This window comes from Aspergillus undulatus, assembly GCF_047715775.1.
Source record: "Aspergillus undulatus strain CBS 261.88 unplaced genomic scaffold BDV17scaffold_48, whole genome shotgun sequence".
Lineage (NCBI taxonomy): Eukaryota > Fungi > Ascomycota > Eurotiomycetes > Eurotiales > Aspergillaceae > Aspergillus > Aspergillus undulatus.
The window spans coordinates 223,864-235,423 of NW_027396652.1; the positions used below are offsets into that span (position 1 = coordinate 223,864).

The 11,560-nt window shown below is 51.6% G+C and overlaps 3 protein-coding genes across 3 annotated transcripts; all 3 read right to left on the reverse strand.

Moving 5' to 3' along the window:
- Positions 1-5,643: 5,643 nt before the first annotated feature.
- BDV17DRAFT_270941 (sugar porter family MFS transporter) lies at positions 5,644-8,246 on the reverse strand. Its single transcript, XM_073758727.1, has 4 exons — positions 7,530-8,246; positions 7,370-7,482; positions 6,364-7,319; positions 5,644-6,293 (listed from the first exon to the last, which is right to left on the reverse strand). The coding sequence occupies exons 1-4, from the start codon at positions 7,732-7,734 to the stop codon at positions 5,873-5,875; spliced, it is 1,695 nt and encodes a 564-aa protein (XP_073612777.1). The 5' UTR covers positions 7,735-8,246; the 3' UTR covers positions 5,644-5,872.
- Positions 8,247-8,262: 16 nt separating this feature from the next.
- BDV17DRAFT_270942 (uncharacterized protein) lies at positions 8,263-9,587 on the reverse strand. Its single transcript, XM_073758728.1, has one exon. It carries the CDS (start codon positions 9,001-9,003, stop codon positions 8,764-8,766), a length of 240 nt encoding a protein of 79 aa, XP_073612778.1. The 5' UTR covers positions 9,004-9,587; the 3' UTR covers positions 8,263-8,763.
- A 326-nt stretch (positions 9,588-9,913) lies between these two features.
- BDV17DRAFT_270943 (ketoreductase) lies at positions 9,914-11,560 on the reverse strand. The gene is made up of 2 exons (XM_073758729.1): positions 11,134-11,560; positions 9,914-11,068 (listed from the first exon to the last, which is right to left on the reverse strand). Exons 1-2 carry the CDS (start codon positions 11,308-11,310, stop codon positions 10,205-10,207), a joined length of 1,041 nt encoding a protein of 346 aa, XP_073612779.1. The 5' UTR covers positions 11,311-11,560; the 3' UTR covers positions 9,914-10,204.

The following is an 11,560-nucleotide window of genomic DNA, read 5'->3' on the forward strand; positions in this document are numbered from 1 at the left end:
TCGTCAGACCTTGTTATGGTGGGTCAGCTCTAACCTGGCAAAGCAGGCTGAGGTATCTGCAGCGACTGGAATGTGTTAGGTATAGACTGCTGAAATATGGGAGGAGAGCGTACGCTGTAAATACTGTTCTTATATCGCACTCGCGCACGACTGTTTCGAAGTTGATCTAGTATAATTACCTTCAACCAAGGAGATGCCGCGCCTCCAAAGGTTATTAAAAAAGGAATATGGCCTAGAAGAATCGAACTCGCGAGGATTGAATTTCGCGCATAGGAACGTTAGAGTCATGGAATGGTCAACAAGCGGAGTAAATGCCCCCAATTCTCCGGTATTCCTTGAGACGTACACGCCGCGAGGAAGTTCAAACCGAAGCTCCCTTGCGCCTGTAAAGTCGAGGTGTTCTTGCGACACGAGGAGGTTGTCGCGTTGTCGACGCCAGTGTTCGAAGGTGTAGAAAGGCCCGTGGAGCCTTTGCCCCAAGAATCAACGGACTCACTGGATCAACACCATCACCAGCTTCCCTTGCTAGGCAGGACATTTGTAGAACATATAACAGATGATGCGTAATAGCCTGCCGACGCAGGGATTTGTCCTTACTGGGCAATAATTGATAAACGAATTGATGACAAGGGTCCCAAGTTTCTAGTTATATCAGAGCGTTCGCCAGCCTTGTACGTTGCTAACGCATCAGCCGAAGCTTTTCCTGATGTAAATATCATCCCAGTCCTGTTTGCGTACTGCAGAAAGCAGGGTACCAGGTAGGCATTCCACAAGCTTCAGGTAGGATACCGCACTGATATCATACGGCGCGAGGGCACTATATGCAGAAGCCTTGTCGTCTTGGCGTTTGATCCATGTCCATGAAAGATAGACCTGATACGCAGGGCTATTGGTAACCATTCCAGCTCTTGCAAGAACCTCATCGTACGGCGCAATAGTACATGGGGTCCGAGAGCATAGACATGCTTGAATAGCATCCCGTCTTCTGAGCTTCCTCCCAAGAGTCGTGTGTTAAGATCCACCGCCAATTGTCGTTGGGACAACCGACTTATAGAGCTTTTATTTCAATATTGGCGAGGACCTTCTGAGCCCCATCAGTCCCGGGCAGTGTAGGACGTCTTCGCGAATTAAGTCACGAAATTCACGTGGTTGAACGTCCACTCGAGCTCTGGCTGCGCCAACAAACCTGTTTCTGCTCTGACGTCCCCGCCACGATAACGTATACACCGCAAGAGCGGTTCTCGACGCTGATGTTCGAAAGTCAAGCGGCTAGCCATTCGTTCGAGAGATTGGGGGCACCGAGAATCAATTCGACTCTGCCGTCGAACACGGAGAGTACGACACGGGCGAGTCGCGGGCCCGTCCTTCACTGATTGTCAGTGTGTTGTTATCCCGGACACCACTAGCTCTCTAAATGGTATTGTATTCCGCTTAGTTGTGCTTGCAGAGAGTCGTGCTCTGGTTTTAGTATTTGCTGCGCTACCTAGCTAGCGGGCTGATATTATAGGAAGACACGACTAGGTGCCTGGGCTGTTATTAACAGAGGATTTCATCTTTTTAGAGGAAGCCGAGAGCCCTTTGTACGTTAGATGATCAAATGCATCGAATTTTTCAACTCCGGAATTTTCACGGAAAAGGGCGCCCACTTCATCCAAGATCACGAACTGCACGGCTGATAGATCATACTCGCCAGCCTCAGCAAGCTTGTACGTGGATTTAGGTGTATAGATCAGGATGTAGGCTTTGGCGGGTTCATCATAATATCGGAGTTATGCGTAATTGTCGCGCGCCCGCGCGGTCTCATATGCTGGAGTATAACATGTAGGAAGTACTACTAAGGTTCTAGAGACAATACCGACCATCCCTGGCATGTATTTTGGTAGCTTACGAGCCAGGGTGTACACGCCCAGAGCCAGCTCCTGGATCGGACAGATGAAGAAAACAGACACCTCTTGGGTACTTATCGTGCGTTTCATAATCATGTCAAGTCCTCTTCCTTGCTTCTCACACTGCGAATTATCCCCATGAATAAACCAATTGTGGCGGCGACTCGACGAGTGAAGTTCCGGACAAGAGCATCTTTTAATGAGGTTAGCCTGATGATAGTAATTATAGAGACACTTACCCCTAGCACTACCACTGATATCTGATAGAGGGCTGGTAGTCTTCACCTCGAGGTCGTCCACATTGGCTTCAGGTTCGATGTCGTTCAGATCCTCTTCAAGCCCGAAAGGCTCGAAGTCAACGTGGCTATCACCGAAATCCAGAAATTGGGTGAGTATGTGGTATGCGCCGTCTGGGTCCTCATCCGGTAGGTTACGCAGCTGTGCGGTAGGGTCATCGTCCTCAGTTTCATCGAGCAGAACATTAGTGACCGGGGCTGCCTCAACATCTACGAAATACGTTGTCATTTTCGAACGTTAGGATCTGGGACGTGATGGGGTGAGGCCGAGGACGAGGGAACTGTACTAAGCATGCCTAATTCTCAGTACCCATCGTCTGAGAAGGGTATCCTCCACAAGAAAGCGCGGGTCGGTTCCGAGGAGCCTCCAATGGGCTTCAAATTCCTGGTGGAGTGTCGGTCTTCGAGAGTCGACCGCCCCTTCGGAAATGTCGGGGAGAATGAGGAAGAGGGAGGGAGGTCAGGGAACGGTGGGCGAGGACAGGGTTTATATAGACGACTGGGGCAGGGCTAGAGTGACTGGGCGTTTGACTGAAAATTGGGTGTCATTTCAACCATCACTGGCAATACCAGAAGGCGATTGAGAAACATTTGGGTGTGATGTATGATTCGGATGTTAGCATTAACTACTGGCTCTGCGAGTTAATGGTCACGGTAACCTTCGAACCGGGGTCGCCGCTTGATGCCTGGAGGTCTCATAGTCCAGACTGAAAGAGCGGCACAGGCTCAATTTTGAAGCATACAAAATGTTTGGGCCTCAAGTCTACGTGCGTCGGTGTCCGAAGAGTGGCATTCCCACATTGGGATATCGATGACCGGTGGAACGGGACGGGGTTCGTTGTCTCACCCCTCGGAGTCGTTCATATGTAGTTTGGCATCAACTAACTTCACCCATCTATTACCCCAGTGCCCGTGAAAAGGTCCCAACCGCCATCCATGGTATTTGGCCTTGTGAAATCCTGCTATCCCGCTGTTGAGACTTCACTCCCACGCAGTCGATACCACGTGAAGATGGCGATTGGCGTGACTCTCCACTGCAACGAGGCTGGTGCCTGCAACTGGTGCAGTCAATGATCGCTTCAATGATCTGACCTACCACACTCTGTCGTCGGCGAACTCTATTGTTTCAGTTGCTACCGTTACTGCCAAGATAAGCGCGGGTTCAACATTGCGACATAAAAACATCATACCGAAGGCGCGTGCCCTAACTGCGACACGATCACATTTGGTCCAAACAAGGTGGTTGAAGAAGCGCGTTTCTACGAAAGAATCTGGTACTTCATGTATTGCTTCTACTACTACAAGCGCCACAGGCGGTTGACTGCGATCACACCCGAACCGGACACCTGAGTGTGCGGGCTGCCCTGTGTATATCAGTAGCCAGTCTGCACCGGATCATCCGCCGAAACTCGATAGCTCTGGACCTTTGGAGGTGCCTAAGACTGCCGATTGAATATGCTCATCTCAGCAGTGTGTCTCCGACTGCCCTCGACAACAAGACCAAAAACATTGCCTGGCAGTGTGCCTCTACCGCACGACGCACTGGAATGGGAATCTCTACTTGTGCGAATCCCATGGCACCAAAACGTGTAGCAAACGGGTGCTCGAGCAATCGGGGAAGTCCTTGTCTTCGCAAAGTAACTGTCAGGCCCTCGGCTAACGCAAGAAGGCCCGGCTCCGTTCCTGACAGTACTTGGACGAACTGGTCCTGGGGCAGAGGCAACGCATGTCCACTGCATGCGTTCCAGAGACGTGTCTGAGAGGACAAGACGCAACAGCCCGCTTATACCATGGTGTCAACCTTTGATGACCGCTAAGAATCCGCTTCAACGCCGAACTTACTGTTAGTCAACGTCCGCTCGGTCATATATCGTATCGTTTCTATTTCCTATCTTAGTTAGTTAGCCTACCCCTATTTCTTCTGTATATAGTGCAGCTTCGCTGCTAGATTCGATGAATCAGACCTTCATATTTGGGTGGTGAGATGCCGAAGATTACGTACGCCGCGAGCTCCAACACATGGGTACTTCTACTTTCAGCCAGTATACTCTGTGACTCAGCTTCTCCTCTGTACTGCACTTTGTCTACATCAGGAGACCCAGGAGTCTCGACGCCCATAAAAAGCAAACGTTCTAACCCTTGCAGACCGGAAAGAGCTTGCGCCTGACCCTGCTCATGCTTATGCTCATGCTCCTGCTCCTGCTCCGGGCTCGTACCGGTACTAATATGGGCTATATTTCCGACAGAAAGCCATAATGAACGGAGAAAAAAAGTTTGACAACATTCAAACTCATATCGACGCTACAGCGGTCCGTTTCGCCCGGGCTGTCTTAATCCATGTCTTACATAGACGTAGAATGCAGCCACCTTCGATGACCCACAACCATCATTCCCGATAATGTGATGCCCCTGCCTGTATTGCCATTCAGCCATTTCGTTATCTCCTTGGCCATGGTCCGAAGCTAGAGAGACACGATGTACTTGGTGACTAACGCACATAGAGTTTATGGTAGGATGACTTACCAGCAGAGGCCGAGCTTGAGGCCGCATCCTAACCGTCTGTTCTAGGGCAAACTGTGCGGCCTCGATTGCTTTTCAAGTGCTACAACATCGCTATTGGGGCCAATGGTGGCTTTTTGAGGTTGCGAAGCGTTTCGACAAGCTCATCGTCCATTTGGTCCAACAGACCATCTTAAGAGCTTTTTAGACGGAACAGTCATGATGAATGTTGATTACGACGCAGTCCTGACTGCATTGGCGGAAGCATGAACATCAGATTCTTATTTGGCGCGTCTTGTCCTGGAGCGAATTAGAAACGGCATGGCTAGGTGACGACCCGTACGCGTGTTCCCCTACATATTGGCCGCGACTTTGTCACGAGCATCATTGCCTTCTTTCTTCGAGAGAAACCCGGACATTGATCCTGTGGATATGGTCAATGCAAGCTTGAAGCTCGCAAGGACAGTCAACCGATGCAAAGAATGCTTCTTCTACCAGCATGACCCATGGTAAAGCTCGCCGGGCTTATGAATAAATATGAGAATAAATAAGCACAAGCAGAATGTCATCAAGATCTAGCTACATAAGTAGCTCATCCTCATCATAGGGGCGTTAGCTACTAGGAGATAAAGCTCTAGTAGGCATGCTTACGATCAAGGTCCGTCGTGTACTTAAGAGTGGACAGACCGCATGATTGTTCGCAATTTAGATCCTCAATAACTACAGGAAACAAACGGAATCCATAAAGAGTCGAGCATGAGCACACCTTCCTAGCCTGGAACGCTCGATATTTCGAATCTTATTCTGACTGAGGGAAGATCGGAGAGTGAGAATATCTACCCGGTCGGTATGTCTCACCCTGCCCGCCCTTACCTGGCTGAGGAGCAACCCCGACTGAGACTGCAGAGTACAGTAAATGATCGAACATACAAGTCGGCGTGAATTACTGCCGGAAAGAGATATTCAAGAAGAGTTGCATGTATGCAACGATAAATAGATTTGCAGTAGTCTATCTAATCCAACCCAATGCTTGTGTAGTATACAAAAACAGAAGAGCAAACCCTAAATCACGCGACCCGAAAATGCAATAACAAACTTTAATCGATGTTTTCCACTTCACATCACCTCGTAACATCAATCAATCAACGTCAACTCAGAACAGGACTGGGACAGGAGCACTCTCAGACGCATCTATTCCCGAATCTCAGTCGGCTCAGGACGCAAGTCCTCACCGTGCTCGGCCTGGCCAGCCCCAGCCGCCTCGGTCTTCGCATTCTCAGAAGCAGGAGGGTGCAGGTCACGGACGACATCGGCATCGGGCTCCCAGCTGGCACTCTTCCAGGGGACAACGTGGAGGACGTACATGGTGTCGACTTCCTCAAGGGTACGGCCCTGCGTCTCGTTGACGAAGAAGAAGACGATGAGGACTCCTGCAACGCAGCAGCCAGCAAAGACGTATCCATAGGCGAAATCGATTGCGCCTGAGATAAATGGCGTAAAGAATGATATTAAAAAGTTCCATGTCCAATTAGCAGCGGTAGCAATGCCGATGTTCATGGCGCGAGACCTTTGTGGGTACATTTCACTACAAATTGACCACACGATAGGACCCCTGTAGAGTTATAAATTAGCATTTTTTTGGGTGTTTAACGGGTCCAGTGGTGCAGGGGAGCTGTTCTTACCATGTGGTAGCGAATCCAACGATGAAAAAGCAGGTGAAAACGATCATTGCGGTTCCGGCCTTAGGCGTGGCCTGGGGGTTGGCTTGGTCAAGGGCGTAGTGGCCAATCGAGGCCCAAATGAAGAAGCATATCGCCATCCAGAAACCTCCGATCATGAGCGACCAGCGACGACCAAAGTGCTCGACGACGTAAAGACCGGGGAGAGTCATGCCAAAGTTGACAGCACCGAGGATGATCTGGGTGACGTAGGAGTTGTTGAGGCCGGTAGAGGTGAAGATAGTGTTTCCGTAGTAGAATAGGAAGTTGGCACCGGAGAGCTGCTGCAGAGACTGCAGGGCGATACCGAGGAGGGTACGGTAGAGCATACGGGGGCCAGTAAAGGCCTCGTGCCAGGGAGCCTGGGCGGCGCGCTCCTCCTCGAGCTTATCCTTCATGTCCTTGAGTTCCTGGACGACGACGCGGTGGTTGCGCTCGACACCGTACAGCTTAGCCATGACTGCGCGAGCTTCGTCGACGCGGCCGTTGCGGTAGGAGAAACGGGGAGATTCGGGAAGGAAGAGGGCTCCGATACCAAGGATGAGGGGCCACGCGAAACCGATGCCCATTGTGATGCGCCATGAGGCGGTGGACTGGATCGACTCGGTGCCGTAGTTGATGATGTAGGAGATGAAGATACCGAAGGCGACGAAGAGCTGGAAGGCCGAGATCATGGCTCCGCGGACCTGGCGGGGGGCAGACTCGGATTGGTACATGGGGACGACACTGGAGAGGGCGCCGACACCCAGACCAGCGACCCAACGGCCCATGGCGATCTGGACCCAGTTTCTGTCGGTGGCCATCTGGATGATGATTCCGACAATGTGGATGATCGACCAGAAGGACATGGAGAATTTACGACCAATGCGGTCCGCGATGGGGGCGGCGACAAGTGCTCCGATCATGGTACCGATACACAGCTATACAACAATTAGACATGAAGTAGAACAAGTTGAGGAATTAAACTTACCAGACCGACAATCAGGCCGTTGCGGACATTGCTGAAGACGTACTCGCCGTTGCTTTGGCGCTCAGCAAAACGCACCTTGAAGTCGCTCATGGTCGTGAAACCAGAAATTTGACCTACACTTGTTAGACAGAACAGAAAACATCGCAAATAATAAACTCACCAGTCGAGTAACCGAAAATGAAACCGCCCATAGACACAACAATACCCAGAATGAATGACCGCCACGTCAGGTACTTGACGGGGCTGTCATCGACAAGCCCGTTGTCCTTCTCCGCAGTAGAGTCAGCCCTAGACGGCGTAGTAGCCTCGGAGTGCTCCTGCTGCTCAGCCTTAGGCTTGAAGAGGCCCTTGATGTCGACACCCATGATGAAGGTAGATTGTCTCACAGAACAGAAGTACAGAAGTGAGGACTGAAGGGTGAAAAAATAAATAAAAATAAGAGAAGGGGGCGACGCAAGGGAGGAGAAACGTGGGAGGCGGAGGGGAATATATGGGCAGAGCCGGGGAAGACTCTGCGGCCTGGGGCCAAGGGAACAACCCGGACAAGCGATTTAGCGACGAGACATTTAATTATCGTGAATACTGCCTAGAATGTTTACAGTCCGGAGCCAGAGTGCCCAGATGGGCGAATGACGGGGAGGCATTGCCATCAACGACGCTCGGCTGGCAGTCCTTCAAGATTGGGGACTCCACTGGGGGAGAATAGAACCGAACGGGGGCCCGGATCTTAACGGGCCCCGAAAGGGGAAGCGAGCACCTGGGCAGCCTGGCCAGGGGGAAATCTTAGACGTGTTCGGCAGATGACTAGAATTCTCTGATGCTTCCCTGGAGATTCGGTGGGGGGGTTGTGGAGAAGGGTGTCGGAGGGTGAGGGAGGCGATTACGATGATGGGAGTATGGGACGGCAACTTCAGTTACAGCACGGTCCTGATCAGGAAATCAAAAACCGTGAGCCATCAGCTGACCGTGTCGCGTGGTCTCGCTGACAGTGGCTACGATCCTGTTGACAAACGCCTCACTCGCCCTTCCAGCGCCGTCGAGGCCATCGAGGGTTCGAGATAGGTAGCACCATTCACGCTCGTCAAAAGTGATTTGACAGCTAATCTACGGACAACACGAAACTAGAGAATCCGCGGTTGTCAACGAGTTTGACGAGAATATAATAACCAGATCCACTTTCTGTCTTGTCATCTCGCGGCGAGATCCTATTATTTTCCCAATCCCTCGTCACACGGCGCGGCCGCGGCAAATGGCATCGCGATGAGTTTCTACATGTGGATTCTTCCGAAAAGCGGCAGATCCGCAGAACGAGGTGGATCTTCAGAAAGAGTTTTCTACATCCTCCTGGCGATCACAGACGCAGGGCGAGCCGACAGCACAACTTTTGAACATGTTCACACTGCAAAGGTAAAGAAAAGAAGCCGCGAAAAGCAGCTCCCCTCAAGGTTAATATACTCTTGAGCCCTGTGGGTGGTGAGAGACAACGAAATATTCGACGCACGGCATTGGCGTTGCGCTGTGGTCCCGAGCCGACTTTGTCGGCAGGCCGAGACAGAACTCGGGATCCACGCCGAGCCCGAAACACCACTCGGTGTGCCGATTCGGACGCAAATTTTCTGCGCGCCGCTCATCATGCCACGAAAACCTTCACCGAGAGGTGGAGTCCATTCCACTTGGCGTGTGTCTTGGTCTTCTTGGACTTAGTCTGAGTTTTCGGTCCACTGAAAGGGTTTCTCTTCGTTCTTTGCTCAGATCAAAGTGTAGAAAGTTGCTGGCTTAATATGAAAACATCAAGCGTCTGCCTCTCATACTTCAAATCTAAACGGTTGAAAACGAGCTTATTTAGCAGCTCAGGCACACATTCTGAGCCTCGCTGCGTAGCATCAAATCCTCGACCTGGATCAATTACCTCAACCAAGCCTTTGCCTAACTCTCTGGCTCCACCGACCTAGCTCAACGCAGGCTGCGGTGAAATCCGTGAAAGATGGCGATGGATCCACGGGAAAAAGTCGGCTCTGCACCCGAAGATCATTCACGTAATGAGAACGGCAAGCCGAGACGCTCGATGAAAATCTGGACTCGTTCGGCGTACGTTGTTTCGTGAGGTGCCGAGTTTGCACTTTGCACTTTGCACTTGCAGCTCGTTCCAGTCCCAGAGGAAAATGGTTGGGTCTTGATCTGGGATTTTGTTGGATTGTTTATTGTGCATAGATCGAGTGGCGAGGGTTCTTGTTTGCCTGTAAAAACTATCTCAACTCAAGGACTCATCAGTCGCCGTGGTATGACTGTCCGGCCCGATACTCACGGGATTGACGGCCGGTGCAGTCGTTAGTGTAAATTTGTTACTTGAAATTATTCCGGTTGACTTGCCTTCTCGGGCTTGACAGGCCACCAGAAGATCTGGACGCATCATGCACGGCATACTTCTTCCGAACCCTAGGTCTTTGCAACGCTGACTTTGAGCCTGACTCTGCACAGACGGAGAGGTTGTATGACTACGTAGTATCTACGTACCCGTGAAATGCAACAATCCATGTGTATGGCAATGATTCGCCCTTACCGCGGGCGAGGAAATGATTCAGGATAAGATTATCGGATTATTAATACAGTTGTAGTCTCATGTCATATAAACGGTCGAATCAGAGATATGGCGCGCCGCGCGACGTCCAGGCGGTGGATTATGTTTTCATGATTCAGGTAACGTTCTGGCTTCTGCACCTGACGTAATGTCTTGCATTCTCATACGTTCTTTGCGTACCGTATGCAACTCTTGCCTCGTACAAACATCCAACATAAACTCGGCCGAGTTCTGGGAGGGAGTGTCCTCGTTAGACTTCAGGTACTTTTCTTCGCGGCCTCGCGCTCAGCCTTGCGCAGCGCCCGCTTGCGAATCGACTCGTGCATGCCCTTGTTGTAACCAGCGATCAACTTGCTCATAGGGCTGACGACGCACGTGGCAAGGTACGCCACCAACCCGTGACTCCAATATGGGGAGGAGCTGTACGCATAGTCCGGGGTACCACCGTTGTTACCGATTTTGGACAGCGTGGCCTTGACGAACGAGCGGGGGTTGGGGATCAAAGCACTAGTCTTGCGAATCTTGGACATGGCAGAGGTGATGAGGTAGGCCTGGACCAACTCAACTGTGATACCGTGGGGCTGAAGCTCCGAACCGAGAGCCGTCGACCACTGCTGAAGGAAAGCTTTGCTTCCAGAGTAGGTAGCAAGAAGAGGGGTCGGGAGCAGACCGCCGAACGAGCCCATGGTCAGGATCAGACCCCGCTTGCGCGAGACCATTCCTGGGATGACCAGCTGTGTAGCCCGCAGAGTACCCATGCAGTTGATTGTGATGATGTCCGCCATCTCATCCTCAGGAGTAAGAGCGAAGGGAACTGGGATGCTGTGGCTCTTTCCGACATTGTTGACCAGGATAGCTACGTCAAGGTCCGCAACAAGGGCCCTCAGCTTGTCGTAGTCCTGGTCATCATTGCGGGCAAAGTCCATCGCCAGGATCTTGGTCTGGATAGCGGGGTGCTTGACGGTAATTTCATCGGCGAGGGCGATCAACTTGGACGCGGTTCGCGAAACGAGGACAACGTTGAATCCGGCACCGGCGAGCTGGAGGGCAAATTCCTTGCCCAGGCCATCCGAGGCACCTGTAACAACCGCCCAGCTACCTTTGGGTCCGAAGGAGCGGAGCTGGCGGGAGGTGTCAGTGCAATCTTCTAAACAAACTAAACAAATAGCGCCAATTGTGAACATACCGACTTTCCGGGGAGGATGAACAAACTAGCAAGGACCCTGACAAAGGTCCAAACTCTGGAGACGACAAACCAGCCCCCAGTTGCGAGCAACGCCTTGGCTGCGACGCTCTGCCAGCCAGAAGCAAAGCTGAGCTCCCATCCTGAGAACGACGACGAGATGCCTTTGACGTAGTCCATGACGAGTGTTGATTGCTATCGGCACGAAGCGAGAATGCTGCAAGGCGTGATGTCGCGAAGTTGCTCAACCAAAATAATAGCCTAAGCTGCCTCGGATCACGGGGTCACCCCACTATTCCCCATTCAGACTCAACTACAAAGCCAGAAGCTCAGTCGGTGGTTGCAGGTGACCTGAGGTCAACTTTTAGCTCGTGCGGGACAACTCTGCTTATATAATGGGCTTGGCAGCCATGTGACCTACAACTAATCT

Excerpts from the sequence above, each read along its gene's own strand:
- BDV17DRAFT_270941 (XM_073758727.1), bottom strand. The coding sequence starts at position 7,734 with ATGGGTGTCGACATCAAGGGCCTCTTCAAGCCTAAGGCTGAGCAGCAG. Across the intron at positions 7,483-7,529 it reads CATTTTCGGTTACTCGACTG|GTCAAATTTCTGGTTTCACG; the intron begins GTGAGTTTATTA and ends TAACAAGTGTAG. Across the intron at positions 7,320-7,369 it reads ACGGCCTGATTGTCGGTCTG|CTGTGTATCGGTACCATGAT; the intron begins GTAAGTTTAATT and ends ATTGTTGTATAG.
- BDV17DRAFT_270942 (XM_073758728.1), bottom strand. The coding sequence starts at position 9,003 with ATGATGAGCGGCGCGCAGAAAATTTGCGTCCGAATCGGCACACCGAGT.
- BDV17DRAFT_270943 (XM_073758729.1), bottom strand. The coding sequence starts at position 11,310 with ATGGACTACGTCAAAGGCATCTCGTCGTCGTTCTCAGGATGGGAGCTC. Across the intron at positions 11,069-11,133 it reads TCATCCTCCCCGGAAAGTCG|CTCCGCTCCTTCGGACCCAA; the intron begins GTATGTTCACAA and ends ACCTCCCGCCAG.